Here is an 18,526-nt window from a genome sequence, read left to right on the forward strand (position 1 = left end):
AAAGGTTAAAACTACAGTATAAAATAAAAGCAAAAACATTTTGGTGTGTGTGTGTTTGTATCTGCTGTGTTTGTATGTTTGTAGCTAAACCATTTTTAGATTATGCATAATCCTGTATTTTTTAGGTTTTCAATCTTTGTAAACTGCCCAGAGAGCTTTGACTTTGGGCATTATAGAAACGTTAAGAAATGAAATGGAAAAATGAATGAGATGAATGGGCCATTTTGCTCTATCCATTTGCATGGGCAGAACTGGAGCTACAATCCCCAAAGGTCGGGGCGGGAGGGGCCTTGCAAGATTTCCCAGTTGGCTTGAACCCCCGGCACCCTAGGGCCCTGGGCTGCTACCTGGGCTATTTGGTTGGGACCGTCCTGGTTGGACCAGGGATTGGTGACTTGGCTTAGGCCACCCAGCGTTCTGTTTCTGTGGTGACAAAGGCTTGAGATGCTGCACCACATCTGTGCACAACTGGGAGGGGGCAGTGAGGGGTGACGGACTCAAACTGGGGCCTGTGCCAGGAAGCGGGCCCTCCAGCCTTTGGGCGGAACCCTTCACCCACCTGCCGCAATCAGGAGAGGGGAAGGATTTGCAAGCCGATCCGGGCTGTTATCTAAATCCTCTCTTAAGCCTCTCCAAACCCCATCAGGGCAAACAAGGCCTCCCTTTGGAGCCAGCCAGGCTGCTCAGAGCTGGGGGGGGGGGATCTCAGGGCTGGGACCAAACCTGGCTTCCCGGGGCTCTCCAGTGGCCACGCCCCTTCACCCTGGCCTCAGCCCCCTTTCCCCAAACGCCAGTCATTTCAGGGTTTCCCAGCCTCTGTGCAGTTCTTTCCCCCCTTTCTGTAAGGCTGAAATGCCCCCCCGTAAGGCTTTGTTATGGGCAGGAAGGACGGGAAGCTGCCAAGGGCCGGCATGGTGGGAGTTCGGCCCTTTTGCCTTTGGCCCCACCATTGGAATGTGCTCCCCCCCCCCCCGAAAGCTTCTCTGAAAGGGAATTTGGCCCTCAGGCTGAAAGAGGTTCCCCTCCCCTGCCCTAGAAAGAAAAGACCCACAAGCGCTCCCCAGCCCCAACACTGCCTCCCTTCTGGACTGAGCCTTCGGGCACAGCGCACTGAACCGAGCCCAGCCGCTTTTCCCAGCTGGAGAGAAAAGCTGCAGCCGTGCAGAGAGGCAGGAGCCCGGCTCAGGAATGGAGTCGGCCAGCCTGGTGTGGGGAAGTGTGGGGAGGACAGGGAGGGAGTGGAAGCAACAAGGCGGTAACCCTGGGACCTGCCCAAAACTGGACAAGGCACAGCTGATTCCCAATAGCAGCAAGAGAAATGGTGACGCGACACAAGACAGAAATGGACTTCAAGTTCAAACATGAAAGCGCCCCCCTCCCAGAACGCCCGGAGCAGCATCTCTGGCTTTGCCACTGTGACACCGCCCCTCCCCCTGCCCCTGGAAGAGACCCCCAAGGACAAAACTGAGGCAGCGACACCACGGCTGGGTCCTGCACGTCTTTATTTTTACATCATGGGAGGTCATTACACTTTATCAGGAGTGGAAGGGACACGGGGCTTAACAGGAACAGGGTGCTACTGTGAAGTCCAGGAATGCAGGCCAGAAAATTGAGCATCCTTCTTTCCTCCCTCGAGATGGAACCCGGATTCTCAGTCTGGGACCTTGAAAAGGAAAGCCAGCGGGGTAGAGAGGACAGCAGTAAAGACGTCTGTATTCTGGGTATGATCCCTCCCACTAGATCCCCAAATTTATTTATTTTTATATATTTTATTTATTAAATTTCTTAATCGCCCATCTCGCCGGTCACCCAGCCACTCTGGGCGATGTACAATAGTAAAACAGTTTAAAACAATAAAATTCCACATGAAAACATTGTATTTCTAAAATACCCTAACCCACCCCAAATGCCTGCCTGAACAACCATGTTTTCAATGTGTGGCAGAAGCTCATTAAAGAGGGGGCATGGCGGAGTTTCCTAGGGAGGGAGTTCCACAGAGTGGGGGCTGCCACAGAGAAGGCCCTCTCCCTCTCCTCACCAGCCTAGCTGTCCTGGCTGATGGGACAGAGAGAAGGCCATCCGAGGCTGATCTTGTTGAGCGGCCTGTCTGGTGTTGCTGGAGGCGCTCCTTGAGATAGGCTGGGCCAGGACCGTATAGGGCTTTAAAGGTCAAAACCAACACCTTGAATTTGGCCCGGAAAACAACTGGTAACCAGTGCAGCTCCTTCAGCACTGAAGTAATGTGATCATGCCGGCAGCTGCCTTTAATCAGGCAGGCCACTGCATTCTGCACCAGCTGCAGCTTCTGAACCATTTTCAAGGGTAACCCCACGCAGAGCAAAGTACATTAGTCTAAATGAGAGGAGACCAGGGCATGTACTACTGATGGGAGCAGATGGTTGGGAAGGGAGGGGCACAGCTGCCATATCAGATGGAGCTGGTACAGCGCTGTCCAGCTCACAGCTGACACCTGAGCCTCCATGGACTGCTGGGAGTCTAAAATGACCCCCAGGCTGCGGACCTGGTCTTTCAAGGGTAGCCGTACCTCATTCAACATCCCCCAGCCTCCTCTTGTCTCCCACTAAAAGTACCTCGGTCTTCTCAGGGTTCAGCTCCAGCTTATTCCTCCCCATCCAGCCACTCGCTACCTCCAGACATTTGGACAGGGATTCTACGGCCAACCCTGGTGAAAATTTGAACGAGAGGTACAGCTGCGTGTCATCCGCATATTGATGACACCGCACCCTAAACCTCCTGATGATGGCCCCCAGCGGCTTCACATAGATGTTAAACAGCATCGGGGAGGGGATGGAACCATGTGGCACCCCACAAGTGAGCAGCCACGGGTCTGACACCTCCTCTCCCAGTGCTGCCCTCTGGTACCTGCCGGAGCAGAAGGACCGGAACCACCGTAATACGGGGTCTCCAGTGTCCAACCCTTCCAGGCGGTCCAGGAGGATACCGTGGTCAACGGTATCAGAAGCCGCTGAGAGGGCGAGGAGAACAAGGAAGGAGCATTCACCCCTCTCCAAAGCCCTCCTCATATCATCCACCAAGGTGACTAAGGCTGTTTCTGTCCCACGCCCAGGCCTGAAGCCTGATTGCAATGGATCTAGATAATCGGCTTCTTCCAAGTGTGCCCTCAACTGCATCGCCACCACCTGTTCAGTCACCTTGCCGCCAAATGGCAGATTCGAGACTGGGCGAAAGTTGGCTCCGGGGTCGCATACCTAGGCTCGACTGAGCTGTCTCTAGGGATGTCAGATAAATCCGTCACAAATGAGGCTGGAGTCTTTGGAATGCAGCCTCCGGAATCTGCAGCGGAATGGCTCCACTTACCTCCACTCCAGGAGGATTCTGGCCGGAGCAGCATTCCAGCTCCGGAGCACTGGCAACACTCTGATGGCGGCTGCCACCACCGTATCACTGGTCGGAATACGGCTGCAAATGGCATGGTGGATGCCACTTGCAGCCATAAAGTGCTCATTTTAACCTACATGCAGCCGTAAATAGCTGCAATTAGGTTAAACTGAGGGCTTTACGGCCGCAAGTGGTGTCCAGTATGCCATTTGCAGCTGTGCTGTTTCCTGCGATAGGCTAGCTGCCATTGTGTCGCCAGAGCTCCAGAGCTGGAGTGCCGTTCCGGCACCGAAACAGAAGGTGGGGAATACGTACATCCCTAGCCATCTCCCAAGCACACTGTCGCTCAAGCAGCTCAGCAGTGGGGACACACACACAGAACGCTAATTTTTTTTTATAAACCTGTAGAGACCACAGAACTCATGGCCACAAAACGGCCCTTGGCTTAGATGGCTTTGAAAGGGGGATTAGTAGAGCCTTGCCCAGCCTGGCGCCCCCCAGATGGTTTGGACCACAACTCCCAGCACTCCCTGGGGATGATGGGAGTGGTAGTACAACACATCTGGAGGTCAGCAGGATGGCGAAAGCTGTAGGAAGCCCTTGCTGACCGCATGTCTCACACACACACACAAGCCTCAAGATGTGGGACTGCAGAGAGGCAAGATGGCTCACCTACTCGGATCCCGCCATGCACAGATCTGTCGAGAGAGAAGACAAGGACGAGGGTCAGGATGGGACCCAAAGGCATTTGGGGCTGCTCAGGAGACCCCGTCCCCACGGCGTCGCCCTCGGGGGGCAGCTCTGAGCCTTAGAATCGCCCAGGGCTCCTCTAACCCAACCACGCGCAGACTGCTAGGCCAAACAGCCACCCCCACGTGCGGGCACTGCTGCCGCGAGAGATCGAGGGGGCTCGCTGTCGGTCCCCCTCTGCTCAGAGGCGCAATCCTGCCTGCCCAGCTCGGCCTTGGATCGTGGATCGTGGGACGCGCGCCCGCCCAGGGGCCGCTCGCCTTCCCCTTTCGCCCCAGCCTGCGATGCAGCACCCGCTGTTTAAGGGCTGGAATGGAGCGGCCGGTTCCTCGTCCTCCTCTGGGCTCCCTGCTTTGCTTTCCTCCCTCTCCCAACCCCCCGCCGCCCCTCAGACGTACGGCAGCCCCTCGCTGAAGAGCGGACCGAAGGAAGCGGTGCGGGTGGCGAGCCCGCCGTCCGCGCGTGCGCTCATCCGCGTCGAGGACAATGTAAGCTGAGGCGGGCAACTCCGGCGGGGCGCCTGGGAGCCCCGGAACCCCCAGCCTGAGCCGCAGCCCTGAGTGCGCCCCTCGGGGCTCCACGCCAGCTCGCCACTGGAATTTGGGAGCGAAGCGCCAGTTCTTCCGCCGCCGCGCGGCCACAGCCGGGGAGGGGGGCGCGTGTTGCCCGCCCCGGCGGCAAGAGAAGGAACGAAGAGACACAGGCGCAAGGGGAGGCGAGCGGAAGACGGGGGGGGCGCTCGCATCGCGGAGGGCCCGCGGGAGCCGGGGCCCGGAGCTTCGGGGCGGCCCCCGTCGCTCCTGCGGTTGGCTTGTGGACCCAGCCCTGCCCGTTCTCGCCACGACCGGGCGGGCGCGCGCCGCCGAGACCCGCCCCTCCGCGGGCCCGCACCTGTCCGGGGCAGGAGGAGGACGTCGTCCTGGGCGAGGCCCGCCGCCAAGGCCAGCCGGGCGAACTTCTCCCGCAGTCCGGGCCGCAGCTGCTGGCTCCTCCCTGCGGCCAGAGGAGGGGGCGCTGAGCGAGGCGGGCGAGGCGAGGCGAGGCGAGGCCAGCTCCCGGCCGAGCCAGCGCGCGCGTCCCCCGGGCGCTCCGAGCCCATCTCCGCCGCGCGCCCCGCCTCCCGCTCGCAGCCCTGCCCTGCCTGGGCGGCGGCAGCCCGGGGCGCCGGGAGGAGGCCCGCTCTGCTCCGAGCGAGCCGCGGCACGCCTCGAGCGGCGCTGCGGGGGCGCGGCCCCCGCGCAGCCCGGCCGCCAGCCGCCTCCTGCGAGCGCGTCTAGCCGGCCGAGGCCTGGCCCCGTCGCCACCGCGCGCGCCCCCCGGGCCAGGCGCTCAGCGCGACCAGCTGCCTCGGCGGCGCCCGCCCGCCCGCGCGTGCAAGCCGGGGGCAGCCCCGCGGCCTGGGCGCCGGCCGGACAGGGGCGCGCGCCTCTTCGGCACGCCGAGGGCCCCGCCTCTCTCCGCGCAAGCGAGCTGCTCGGAAGCCGCGCCGGCTCCCCAGTCCTTTGCCACCAAGGCGGGCAGCAGCACGACAGCTAGGCAGGGCGGGCCTGCGGGGAGAAGGGCCTGGCCCCGAGGGCGGGCAGCGGGAGGCCCGGACGCACCGTACAGCGTCACCATGGTGAACGTCTCCGCGCCCTTGGACATCTTGGAGGTCAGCAAAGCATACTCGCTGTAGTTGGTTTCCATCACACGGACGTCGTGGGTGTTTCCTGATCCTGAAATTGAAGCAGGCATGGAGGGGGGTGGGCTGAAGCCGTGCCCAGAAAAGTGGGGGCGCCTTCTCCCCTGCCTCTCTGCTTCACACTGCCCAGTCAGGACGGCATCCCCCCCCCCCCCCCGCTCCAGTGGGCTGAGCACACCTCCATGTCTTCGTGAAGAATTTCCAGCTGATCAGTTGTGTGTGTGCAAAAGAACCCTTTATTTGGGGGGTTGGCCTGGGACTCGGGAGATCCAGGCTCTAGTCCCCATTCAGGCCATGAAGGTCACTGGGTGACTTTGGGCCACTCATTGCTTCTCAGCCTAACCTACCTCACAGGGTTGTTGTGAGGATAAAGTGAAGAGGGGAGGCCCATGTGAGTGAGCCCTTTGGGTTCCTTTCATGAGGCGAAAAGTGGGGATATAAATGTAACAAATACATAAAGCATTTCTGTCCTCTCCTCAGCCAAAAAGGCTCCCAGTCCCAGAGCAGCTTACATAGAGTCAACACAAACAAGAGGGTCCCTGCCCGCAGCAGGCTTACAAACTAAAAAAGCATGACACCAAAGGAAAAAGGGAGGGGAGGGAGGAGGACGAAGAGCAAGCAAGTTTCAGCAAGGCTGCTGGAATGGGTGGACTTTCCATTGCTGGGAGCCCGTTTCCGCCCAGCCAGGCTCTCCGTAAGGGGTCCCTGTCTGAGATATTGGGGGATGGCGGGGGATGGCAGTGATGCTGCTTTTAAGCACGCATGGAGGAGGCAGAGAGGGATGGCCTCTCCACAGCTAGGAGACTGGAATGGAACCTCCCCATTCAGAGGCCGTCTGCTTCTAGGGACGCACCATGCACAAGGCATCATGCTGGCTGCTGCCAAGGCCAGGATGTTGGGCTGGATGATCAGCTGATCCAACCCAGCATGGTTCTTCTTACGAGTATGGGAAATGTCCTTGTCCAGAGACAGTGTACCAGTTCATCTAGTCCAGGGGTGTCGAATCTGAGGGCCCTGGGCCACATCCAGGCCATGTGGGGCCCCGCTCCAGCCCTCTGGGGTTCCCCAGAGGGCCCCACCCCTTCCCCTGGCCCCACCCCCTTTCCCGCACCCATCTACCCATCGCTTGATGATTTCCCAGTTTGTGTGCAGTTTTTTCCCAGATTCCAAAAGGCTGAAATGCCTCTGCAAAGGCCAAGTTCCTGGCAGGGAGACCTTTACACTACAGTGTCCTGGAATTGGGGCCTCGTCCCTTTGGCCCCACCCCCAAGCACTTCTCCGAAATGGAATCCAGCCCTGGGCTGAAAGGGGTTCCAGTGCCCCAGCCCAGCCGGACCGCCTCCGCCTCCCTGCTGCCTGGCGTCCCTCTACCTGGAGAGGCCAGGAAGCGAAACTGGGCCCTTCTGCCCAGGGTGGGGGCAGGGGGGGGCTGCTTGGGGAGCAGGTGGTGGGATGGGGAAAATATCCCTCTGCCAGAGGCCCCAGAAAACGGCTGCAGGCAATACTGGGGATGGTGAAGGAACCGCTTGGCCTGGTGGAAAAGGCAGCTTGGGATGCTGCTCTCTGGCGCGGCTCAGCTGGGTTCTGGCCCCACTGCGCTGGCTGCTGGCCAGCGCCCTCGGCTTGGCATCTCCAGCTCCTCGAATCAGTTTTCTCTCGCTGGCAAAGGCCGGGCTGTTTCGTAGGGAAGAATGGGGGGATTAAGGCAAGGGCTGTGCCCATCTCTTTGCCAAGCAGCTCCCGCACCAGACAAAGGGCTGCTGTTCTCTCAGCTGGCCAGGCCCCTGCCCTGGCATGGCTCATGCGGCTCTCACTCACGTGGGCTGGTGAAGCTGAAGTGGCCTGGCTGCCCGGTCTGGACAAAAAGGCTTTTCCTCGTCTCACACTGGTCGAGCCTGGAGCAGAGGGAAAGACACGAAAGGGCTGAGGCGGGGAGACAATCCTGTGGTGCCTCTGCTGCCCGGGACCTGGGGGTCTCCCAGCCCCAAATCAGTTGGCAATAAGGAGCACCTCGCCCTACCGGGGCAGGGCAGGAAGCGTTCCACGGACCCGTCAGCTGCCCTTGTGGGGCCGCCGACAAAAAAGTGCATCTTCGCACAGTACATCACACAGAGAGCCAGTGTGGTGTAGGGGTTAGAGCATGAGACTCGGAAGACCCAGGTTCTAGTCCCCACTCTGCCATGAAACCCACTGGGTGACGTTGGGCCGGTCCCAGGCCCTCAGCCTAACCTTCACACAGTTGTGAGGATAAAATGGAGAGGAGGACGGTGCATGCTGCCTTCGTTTCCTTGCAAGATGAAATACAGCAGGATATAAATGTAATAATAAACAAATGCATACATTTAATAACAGGTTTAATAATAAAATCATTAAGCCATGGAACTCACTGCTGCAGGACAGTGTTTGCCGGCTTAGACAGCTTAAAAGAAAAAAGAATCACCTTGGTGTCCCCTTTGTGGGCTTCCCAGGGTCGTCTGGTTGGTCACTGTGAGAAGCAGGATGGTCTGGTCCAGCAGGGCTCTTGGGACGTCCTTCTTCGAACTGCCTTGCTGGAGCAGACTGCTCCCCTGTTCCCAGCATCCTGTCTCTGGTGACAGCAGCCAGCCAGATGTCCCTGAAAATCTCACAAGCAGTGGGGCAGGAAGCCAAGAGCCATCTCTGGGCCCTTTACCTTCTGTCTCTTGTCATCAGTGGTACACTGCCCCTGAACCTGGAGGTTCCGTTCCCAGCCTTTGGGGCAATGGATTCTGTCAGTCGACGCTGCACCCCTTATGACCCACCGAGCCAAAGGCTGCTTAAAGCTCCCCCAGCCTCTGATCTCCTTACTTGGGATAGGTGGAGGTGACTTCCAGGTTCCCGTCTCCTGTGGCTGTGACCACTGTGGTGCACATCTTCATCTCGTGCTTCTTCTCCTGGAACCAGCGGGAGTTGGAGGCCAGGCCGATGCTGAACCATCTCCCTGTGAACTGCGCACACAAATGCAAAGCCCTTATGGAAGTGGACATCCACCAGTTCTGCTTTGCCTGGCCATGGAAGAGGGCTGACAGGGAACAGACCCGTTCTCTGCTGCTGCTGAGGGCAGGACTGGAACCAACGGCTGGAAACTGCAGGGAGGTGGATTTTGGCTAAACATGAGGAGAGACGTCCTGGCAGGGAGAGCTGTTCTTCAGCGGAACAGGCTCTGCCTTGGGAGGAGGTGGGCTCTCCTTTGCTGGGGGGATTGAGGCAGAGCTGGGCGGCCACCTGTCAGGGATGCTGTAGCTGCATCCTGTATATTGCAGAGCCTACGTTGAGCAGGGGGTTGGACTAGATGATCTTTGAGGTCCCTCGCCACACTATGACTATGTGGTCACTATGGTTGGTGGGCTGATTTTCCCAGTTCCTGAGTTTTAAACCCTTCCTGCCCATTGTACCTCCCTTCATGATTTCTCTCAACCCTCTCACCCTGCAGTTTTTAAGAGCTAGATGCAAGCTTTTGCATCTCACGGGAATCTTCCTCAACTTAGATATTAAAAGTGGGTGGGGGAAGCCAGAGCATAACGGCACCATCCCCTGGGGCACCACCTCCACACTCATCACTTAACAAACTGGAGGAAAAAATATATTTTACAATTAACTTTAGAGGTGGGAGCAGATATGCCAGAGGCCTTGGAGATTGTTTTGGGGAGGGAGGAGGGGCTCTCCCCCACCCCCATCTGCCCCCCTCCCCCATCTCCATGTTGCTTTCTTGCATGGCCCAGAAAAGAGTGGGGCGGCGGTGGTATTTGCTAATATAGTCCCACCCTGGTTAACAATAGCAGATCACAGGTCTTGGTATTGGATTTATACTGTTTTACATATTGTTGTTTTCAGTTTTTATTGCTCTTCCTATTGTGTTCTTGCTGTTTTCTTGTGTTTTTACCACTTTTAATATTGTATTGGTTTTATGTGTTTTACTGTTGTACACTGCCTTAGGAGGGCTTCTTCCCTGAAAGGCAGCCAATAAATAAATACATACAGAAATATTGTACATCAATTTGGATAGCATCCTCTGGAAAAGCAACTGATTCACTAAAAAAAAAAAAGTAAAAGGAAGGCAGTGATGTTACCATGCCCTGTCTCTTCCCGTTTTTAGACAAGTTCCAAAAACCTTTCTGTTCTATAAGGCTTTCTGATGACTGACTTCTATTTTTCGATGTTATACGTTTAGTGGTAGCTCTCAAATTTTGTTATTCTGCTGTGTTATTAACTGTTTCTCCTTTCTTGTTTCAATTGTCATTTATTTTAGCTTCATCGCTGCTTTGATTTTGTAAGCCATCTCTGGGGAGGGAGAATTATTTTCAAAGGTGAGGTGTAAAATAAGTAAAATAGATAATACATAAATGCTTTGTCTGGCTGTCCCATGCCCCAAGGCTTATTTTAGTTCCGAGACAAAAAGGAGTGGAGGGCCCCTGCATTTCCTTGCCTGTTCGAAAATTGTGAGCTGCTTCCCTATAGCTAAAAGTTGAATAAAAACAACACATACCCACACACGTAGGCAGTAATGTTCTAATCCAGCCTTCCCCACCCGGGCGCTCTCCAGATGTGTTGGACTACAATTCCCAACATCCCCAACCAGCATGTTCATTGGGGTTATGGTAGTTGTAGTCTAATACATCTGGGCAGTGCCAGGTTGGGGAAGGGTGAAAATCGCTGAGAAACATTTCCATCAATTAAAATGCTGCTCCTGACTAATTGGCCAGCTGTTTTGTGTGTGTGTGTGGGGGGGGTGTTACATTATTTTAAAAATTATTGGTAATACTCTTAAAAGCTGCAGATGCCCAGCAGCCCCTTGGATGCGCCTGACCTTCCTGTGTGAAAGCAAAGGGGGGATATGACCTCATCTGAGGCTATGCTTTCTCCTTCCACCATATGTGTGCATCATTTAAAAGCAAAGGAATTATTTCCTTTCTCTCTCTCTCTCTTTAGAACTATTCTTTTCTTATATGCCCACGTGTTTGGTTTTAATTGATTAATCGACTACCATGATCGATGAGGCCAAGCTTTCCTTTCTATCAGGCGGCCACCCCAATACTCAGCCACCCCAGCCACGAATCTCTGCAATTTTCCAAGCAGTCTGTTTATCTCAAAAGGCAGGGGTCTTTCCAGCATGTCACAACACCATCCCCGTATTCTTGGAAAGTTGTTTCGATTCCAGACCATGGCAAAAACATGCCGGCGTTTCAACCAGAGAAGACCTGGAGTGGAAGTTGTTCATATGAGAATCAGCTCAGGGAAGGAGCGAAGTGGCCGTGAGACACTCTCCAGTTCCTTTTGCTCTGGCACTGGCGAGACAGTTGAATCATCTTCTTCTCACCCACCTCATTAGCAGGACTTGGTTGGAGGCCCAGCTCAACCCCAAAAACTCTTCTATCTCTGGCACATACCAAGGCAGAGGCTGAACCATGGGCTAGATCTGTTGTTCTGCTCTGTATCCTCCAAGTCAAACCTTTCTTGCAAAGGTCACTTTGCAAGACCTCAGATCTGAGCTGCCTAGCAAGTCAGGTTTAGCAAAGCATACCTAGGCTAGCTCCAGAGGCTTCGCAAAGCACAATTCTGCTTTTTCATGTTGAAGTCAAGGAGCAGAGCTTGCTAGGTCAAAGCAGAACACCTTGCAAGCAATGCAGCTCCCTGGACGCAGGAGGGAGGGAGGGACAAACAAGGGTGGCGCACCATCCGTTGAGTTACCTGATCTTGCTGGAAGTTGGACTGCACCGGTGATTCGTCCTGGGCCTGGACCAGGCAGCCAAGGGCCAGGGCCGCAAAGCTGAAAAACATTGCCTTCATGCTGGATGTTGCTCTGCTCTGCTCTACTCTGGGCTTCCCTGTGCACAGCTTGTCTGGCAATGGAGCGACTGTGGGCCAGAAACCCAGCCCAGCCAGCTATTTATTGGCTGCTCTAGCAGTAACCCAGGGTGGGACCACGCTAGCCAGGGCTCTCCCCCCACAGAGCTGGAATATGCAAGGCAGAAAGAGACAGAGCTGGTGATGGGGAGGAGAGAGTGAAAACTAGGGCTGCAGCAGCCGAGATCCCCCACCCCCACCCCTGCCGAATAACTATTCCCCACTGTGGCCTGGAGCAGGGAAATTATTCACATGCTGCAAGCCAAGCATGGTTTTCCAGCCAGCTCCACGACCAGCCAAGACCCTTGCAGGCAGCAAAAGAGGCTGTGGCCCGAGGCTGGAGGGGGAAAGGCAGAAGCGTTTGGTCACGCGCAAGACGCAGTGTTCAAAAAGGATGGCCTCCAAAATGTTTCCAATGTTTTCCCCCTCTTTCTCTCTCCTGCTGCCCCTTCCAACAGAGCGACCTGCTACAAGCAAACAAAACAAAGTCCACATCTGAGCAGCTACCACTCCGGGGCTCTGTGTGGCACTTTGGCCTTTCCCAGCGTGGCCCCTCACATGCCGGGAGCTTTCCACTGCTTTGCTGTCTCGCAGTGCTTGCTAGAAATGAACTTCCTGCTGTGAGGGTGAGCATCGGACTGGCAATTGTTAGGTGAGGACATAGGAACTTCCCTGCTGGATCAGACCAAATGGTCGATTTGGGCCAACACCTTGACTCCAAGAGCAGCCACGTAGAATCATAGAACCATAGAATAGTAGGGTTGGAAGGGGCCTACAAGGCCATCGAGTCCAACCCCCTGCTCAATGCAGGAATCTAGGTCAAAGCATCCCTGACAGATGGCTGTCCAGCCTCATCTTCAATGCCTCCAGTGTGGGAGAGCCCACCACCTCCCTAGGTCATCGGTTCCATTGTCGTATTGGTCTAACAGTCAGGAAGTTTCTCCTGATGTTCAGCCAGAATCTGGCTTCCTGTCACTTGAGCCCATTATTCTGTGTCCTGCACTCTGGGATGATCAAGAAGAGATCCTGGCCTTCCTCTCTGGGACAACCTTTCAAGGACTTGAAGAGCGCTATCCTATCTCCCTTCAGTCTTCTCAAGGCTAAACATGCCCAGTTCCTTCAGTTTCTCTTCATAGGGCTTTGTTTCCAGTCCCCTGATCATCTTTGTTGCCCTCCTCTGAACCCTCTCCGGTTTGTCTGCATCCTTCTTAAAGTGTTGGTGCCCAGAACTGGACATAGTACTCCAGATGAGGCCTAACCAGTGCTGAGCAGAGGGGAACTGGTACTTTCAGGGATTTGGAAGCCATGCTTCTATGAATGCAGCCCAAAATAGCATTTGCATTTTTTGCAGCCACATCCATTGTTGGCTCATCTTCAGCTTGTGATCGACAACAATGCCAAGATCCTTCTCGTTTGTAGTGTTGTTGAGCCACGTATCCCCCATCTTGTAACTGTGCATTTGGTTTCTTTTTCCTAGGTGCAGAACTTGGTATTTATCCCTATTAAATGTCGTTCTGTTGTTTTCTGCCCAGCGCTCCAGTCTATCAAGATTACTTTGAATTTTGTTTCTGTCTTCCATAGCTGTCTTCCAGCTATCCCGCCCAATTTTGTGTCATCTGCAAATCTGACAAGCATCCCCTGCACTCCTCGTCCAAGTCATTATTAAAAATGTGGAAGAGCACTGGGCCCAGGACTGAGCCCTGCGGTACCCCGCTTGTTACCTCTCCCCAGTTTGAGAAAGTCCCATTGATAAGCACTCTTTGAGTCAGATTCTGTAGCCAAGTGTGGATCCACCGGATCGTTGCTTCATCTAGCCCACTTTGAGCTAGTTTGCTCATCAGGATATCACGGGGCACTTTGTTGAAAGCTTTGCTGAAGTCGAGGTATATGATGCCCACAGCATTCCCGCAGTCCACACGGGAGGTTACCTGATCAAAAACTGGGATCAGATTCGTCTGGCAGGATTTGTTCTTGACAAATCCATGTCGGCTTCAAGTAATCATTGCATTGTTTTCAAGGTGCTTACAGATGGATTATCTGTAACGGCTGATAAAAACGTGCCGGTGTTGCACCCCGTGAGTCCTGGGGCGGCTGCACCACTACTCTCGCCGGGCCCTTGCTGTGCTGCTGAGCAGAAGACAAGACTCAAGATACGGCCGTCTGCCCGTGGCAGGGGAAAAGCCTTCAGGGTAGCTGGTAAACAGGATGTGCGGGCAGGGGTCTCCTGATGGAGGCTGCACTAGCGATTGGGCAGCTTTGACGGATCCAGTGGGGTCCCAAGAAAGGATCGCTGATTTCCTCAAGGCCATATTTGAAGAAGATGCCCTTTGTCAGACTGGGAGAAAAAGGCGGAGCCCCCAGGTTGGAAAGAGAGCCTCGTGTTATGGGGTTCACCTTTTCTTACTAGCGGGATTCCTGATCCAATGCCTTTAACCACAATGTGACAGGCCAAAGGTCAACAGGTGTCGCTTCACCCATCCCCCCTGGTGTTGCCTGTGGGCTTCCACCTGCAAACTAGCAATATCTTTCTTTGCAAGGAGCTATGACAATCATCCCCACCCAGTGGCGCTCAAGATGTGCTGTACTACAACTCCCAGCATCCCCCGCCAGTGCAGCTATTCCAACACGTCTTGAGGGCCTCCAGGTGGGGAGGGCTGAATTAATCATAGAATAGTAGGGTTGGAAGGGGCCTACAAGGCCATCGAGTCCAACCCCCTGCTCAATGCAGGAATCCAAGTCAGAGCATCCCTGACAAATGGCTGTCCAGCCTCGTCTTAAAGGCCTCCAGTGTGGGAGAGCCCACCACCTCCCCAGGTAATTGGTTCCATTGCCGTATTGCTCTGACACTCAGGAAGTTTTTCCTGATGTTCAGCCGGAATCTGGCTTCCTGTAACTTGAGCCCATTATTCCGTGTCCTGCACTCTGGGATGATCAAGAAGAGATCCTGGCCTTCTTCTCTGTGACAACCTTTCAAGTACTTGAAGAGTGCTATCATATCTCCCCTCAGTCTTCTCTTCTCAAGGCTAAACATGCCCAGTTCTTTCAGTCTCTCTTCATAGGGCTTTGTTTCCAGTCCCCTGATCATCTTTGTTGCCCTCCTTTGAACCCTCTCCAGCTTGTCTGCATCCTTCTTAAAGTGTGGTGCCCAGAACTGGACACAGTACTCCAGATGAGGCCTAACCAGTGCTGAGTAGAGGGGAACTAGTACTTCCCGGGATTTGGAAGCGATGCTTCTATGAATGCAGCCCAAAATAGCATTTGCCTGTTTTGCAGCCACATCACATTGTTGGCTCATATTCAGCTTGTGATCGACGACAATTCCAAGATCCTTCTCGCTCGTAGTGTGGTTGAGCCACGTATCCCCCATCTTGTAACTGTGCATTTGGTTTCTTTTTCCTAGGTGCAGAACTTGGCATTTGTCCCTATTAAATGCCATTCTGTTGTTTTCTGCCCAGCACTCCAGTCTATCCAGATCACTTTGAATTTTGTTTCTGTCTTCCAAAGTATTAGCTATCCCTCCCAATTTTGTGTCATCTGCAAATTTGATCAGCATTCCCTGCACCTCCTCCTCCAAGTCATTAATAAAAATGTTGAAGAGCACTGGGCCCAGGACTGAGCCCTGCGGTACCCCGCTCGTTACCTCTCCCCAGCTTGAGAAGGTCCCATTGAGAAGCACTCTTTGAGTCCGATTCTGTAGCCAACTGTGGATCCACATGATCGTTGTTTCATCTAGCCCACTTCGAGCAAGTTTGCTCATCAGGATATCATGGGGCACTTTGTCGAAAGCTTTGCTGAAGTCGAGGTATATGATGTCTACAGCATTCCCACGGTCTACAAGGGAGGTGACTTGATCAAAAAATGAGATCAGATTTGTCTGGCAGGACTTGTTTTTGACAAATCCATGTTGGCTTCGAGTAATCACGGCATTGTTGTCAAGGTGCTTCCAGATGGATTGCTTTATGATCTGCTCCAGAATTTTCCCAGGGATTGATGTCAGACTGACTGGTCTGTAGTTCCCAGGTTCCTCCTTTTTACCCTTTTTGAAGATAGGGACAACGTTAGCCCTCCTCCAGTCATCTGGCACTTCCCCCGTCCTCCATGATTTCTCAAAGAGAATAGACAGCGGTTCTGAGAGTTCTTCTGCCAGTTCCTTTATGACTCTAGGATGCAGTTCATCTGGCCCTGGAGATTTGAACTCATTCAAAGTAATGAGGTGTTCCTTGACCATATGCCTGTCGATCTCAAGCTGCAATCCTGCCCCTTCAGCCTGTACTTCGCCTTTGCCAGGGGGGTCATAGACCCTCTTTTGGGAGAAGACTGAGCCAAAGTAGGAATTGAGCACCTCTGCCTTTTCTTTGTCATCTGTTATCATTTTGCCATCCTTATTTAATAGCTGAACAACCATTTCTTTCCTCTGCCTTTTACTATGCACGTAGCTGAAGAAAGCCTTTTTGTTGTTTTTAGCATCCCTCGCTAACCTCACCTCGTTCTCCGCTTTAGCCTTCCTGACGCCATCCCTGCAATTCTGTGCTACCTGCCTGTACTCTTCCTTTGTTACTTGGCCTTCTTTCCACTTCTTATATGTGTCCTTTTTTGTTTTCAGGTCATCCCTAAGCTTTTTGTGAAGCCACATTGGCTTCTTCTGTTGTCTTCCACCTTTTCTTCTTGTTGGAATTGTTTGTGATTGTGCCTTGAGAATTTCCTTTTTTAAAAGTTCCCACCCATCTTGGACTCCTTTTCTCGCTAGCATTGTTTGCCATGGGACCTTACTGATCATTGTTCTGAGTTTATTAAAATCAGCTTTCCTAAAATCCAGGGTACGCGTTTGAGTACACTCGGCTTTTGCTTCCCTTAGAACCAAGAACTCAAGTACAACATGGTCGCTTTCCCCCAGAGTTCCTGTAACTGCTACTTTATCCACTAAGTCATCTCTGTTGGTTAGGATCAAGTCAAGGATAGCCGATCCTCTAGTTCCTTCCTCTACTTTCTGTAGGAGGAAGTTATCCGCCACACAAGTCAGGAATTTCCTGGAGGGGCCATGTTTTGCAGAATTTGTCTCCCAACAAATATCGGGGAAATTGAAGTCCCCCATTACTACTACATCATGCTTCCTTAAAACATTGGCTATTTGCTTTTCAAAAGTTTCATCCTTGGCTTCTCCTTGATTGGGTGGCCGGTAGTAGACTCCGACCACCAGGTTCCTTTTATTCTTTGCTCCATTTATTTCAACCCAGATGCTCTCGATGGGGCTACCAAGCTCCTCCTCCTGTATTTCTGTGCAGAGATATGTATTTTTCACATACAGTGCAACCCCGCCTCCCTTTCTGTTCCTCCTGTTCTTTTTGTTCTTTTGCGAAATTCACTAACGTTTCCGTCATGGTTGGGGCAGGTGGGTGACGTGCCCCCAAGCCTTGAAGGAATCATCTCACCATATCTAGATCCAGGCATTTCTGTGATGAGGATGAACCCACCCGGTAGGCCTCCAAGCCGTAAGAAGAGCCATGCTAGGTCAGACCAGGGTCCTCTCTAGTCCAGCATTGACCAGACGCCCCCATGGGAAGCCCACAAGCAGGACACGAGCACAAGAGCTCCCTCCTGCCCATGTTCCCCAGCAACCGGTGCACATCAGACAGGCTGCCTCTGATACTGGATGTAATATGCAGAGAGATAAATGTTATTACGATCATAGGTCAGCACATAAAATGTACAGTATTTACACTCAGTGTACAAAATTATACAGAAACTCACAAAGACTAATAGAACACTTGGAAAGGTACCATTTCACCAAGGGTCTGCAGCGAGTACTCACAGCTCACGGAAACTGGCCACCTTTTCTATGATCAGGGGATCCTAATCAGAAAGAAGAAAGAAAAGGATCAAATTCATTTGATCTGCCTGGCGTTTTTTGTAAAATAGGTGTAATAAAAACATAACAAAGTTCTCGACAGAAAGAACAACATAGTCAACAACATGCCCAACCATTTCCACTTCCCCTCTCCATATACATTCATGGTACGGAGCCTCCTGATGTCTTCCCTCTAGAAGCACAGACTGGAAAACATTAAATTGAGCAAATGTAAATGCTTTTCTAAGTCTGGAGATTGTTAGATTAGACAGATAATTTGCACGTGCTCTACCTTACTGTATTTTGTCATAGAGCTTAAATGCTTCTGTAATTCTATATCCCATATTAATTGTTTAATAGTTTAGCATTAAAATACCCAAAGGATATTAAACTGCTAGTTGTAAACCCGTATGTCAGTAATTTCTCCTTCTCTGTGTTGACAGAAAAGCATCTGTTAGGGTCAGTGGGCCCAATCCTACAGGGAAAAAAATAGTTTAAGCCAAAGACTTATCAAACAAATCCATGCATGGGCCTCCATAGAAATTAGGCCCGTCCCGAGGCGCAGGGCTGTATTAGAAAGACAACATGGGACTGCAAAGATAGTCTCAGGAACGAAGTCTGAAGGACTTCAAACGGCCCATTATCATAAATGCACAGCTGAGACCCATACATTATCTGAGCTACAATCTTGGCTATAAATACCTGAATAGCTGAGCATCCTCTGAAGGAAGATAGCATCCTCCTTTAGTATGGAAGAATGTAAGCAAAGCCGAGACACTCCTCTGTGCATATATATAATATATAGCCATCCAGACTAGTAGCTATTGATAGCCTTTTCTGCCAGGAATTTGTCCAATCCCCTTTTAAAGCTCAGTGGCCATCACTATATCTTATGGTAGCCAATTCCATAATTTAACTTTGCACTGTGTGAAGCAGTCTGTCCTTTTGTTTGCCCTGAATATGTCCTGAGCCATCATGAAATCTTACAGCCGAACAGGAAAGGCTGGCAGGAAAGGTCCCTGTCAGGG

The 18,526-nt window shown here is 53.0% G+C and overlaps 1 protein-coding gene across 2 annotated transcripts; it reads right to left on the minus strand.

Annotated features, from left to right (window-relative positions):
• Positions 1 to 1,466: 1,466 nt before the first annotated feature.
• Positions 1,467 to 11,673, minus strand: LOC146335828 (lipocalin-like). Of its 2 annotated transcripts, XR_014785936.1 has the most exons (8): positions 11,498 to 11,673; positions 8,618 to 8,757; positions 7,610 to 7,686; positions 5,712 to 5,825; positions 5,002 to 5,103; positions 4,033 to 4,058; positions 2,592 to 2,683; positions 1,483 to 1,663 (listed from the first exon to the last, which is right to left on the minus strand). XR_014785936.1 is itself a non-coding variant. In XM_084821235.1 (7 exons), exons 1-6 carry the CDS (start codon positions 11,594 to 11,596, stop codon positions 4,033 to 4,035), a joined length of 558 nt encoding a protein of 185 aa, XP_084677361.1. In that variant the 5' UTR covers positions 11,597 to 11,673; the 3' UTR covers positions 1,467 to 1,663. The 2 variants fall into 2 exon arrangements, 1 of the variants encoding a protein (XP_084677361.1); XM_084821235.1 differs by lacking the exon at positions 2,592 to 2,683 and having other exon boundaries at positions 1,467 to 1,663.
• Positions 11,674 to 18,526: the final 6,853 nt, after the last annotated feature.

This window comes from Heloderma suspectum, chromosome 14 (assembly GCF_057233095.1).
Source record: "Heloderma suspectum isolate Gila_16-S chromosome 14, 16-S_ref, whole genome shotgun sequence".
Taxonomy (NCBI): domain Eukaryota; kingdom Metazoa; phylum Chordata; class Lepidosauria; order Squamata; family Helodermatidae; genus Heloderma; species Heloderma suspectum.

What these genes read in the sequence shown, in the direction of transcription:
- LOC146335828 (XM_084821235.1), bottom strand. Translation starts at nt 11,596, where the DNA reads ATGAAGGCAATGTTTTTCAGCTTTGCGGCCCTGGCCCTTGGCTGCCTG. An exon ending in CACCATGGTGACGCTGTACG is followed by an intron (nt 5,104 to 5,711) that starts GTGCGTCCGGGC and finishes CTCTGGCCGCAG; the next exon opens with GGAGGAGCCAGCAGCTGCGG. An exon ending in CCTCCTCCTGCCCCGGACAG is followed by an intron (nt 4,059 to 5,001) that starts GTGCGGGCCCGC and finishes CTCTCTCGACAG; the next exon opens with ATCTGTGCATGGCGGGATCC.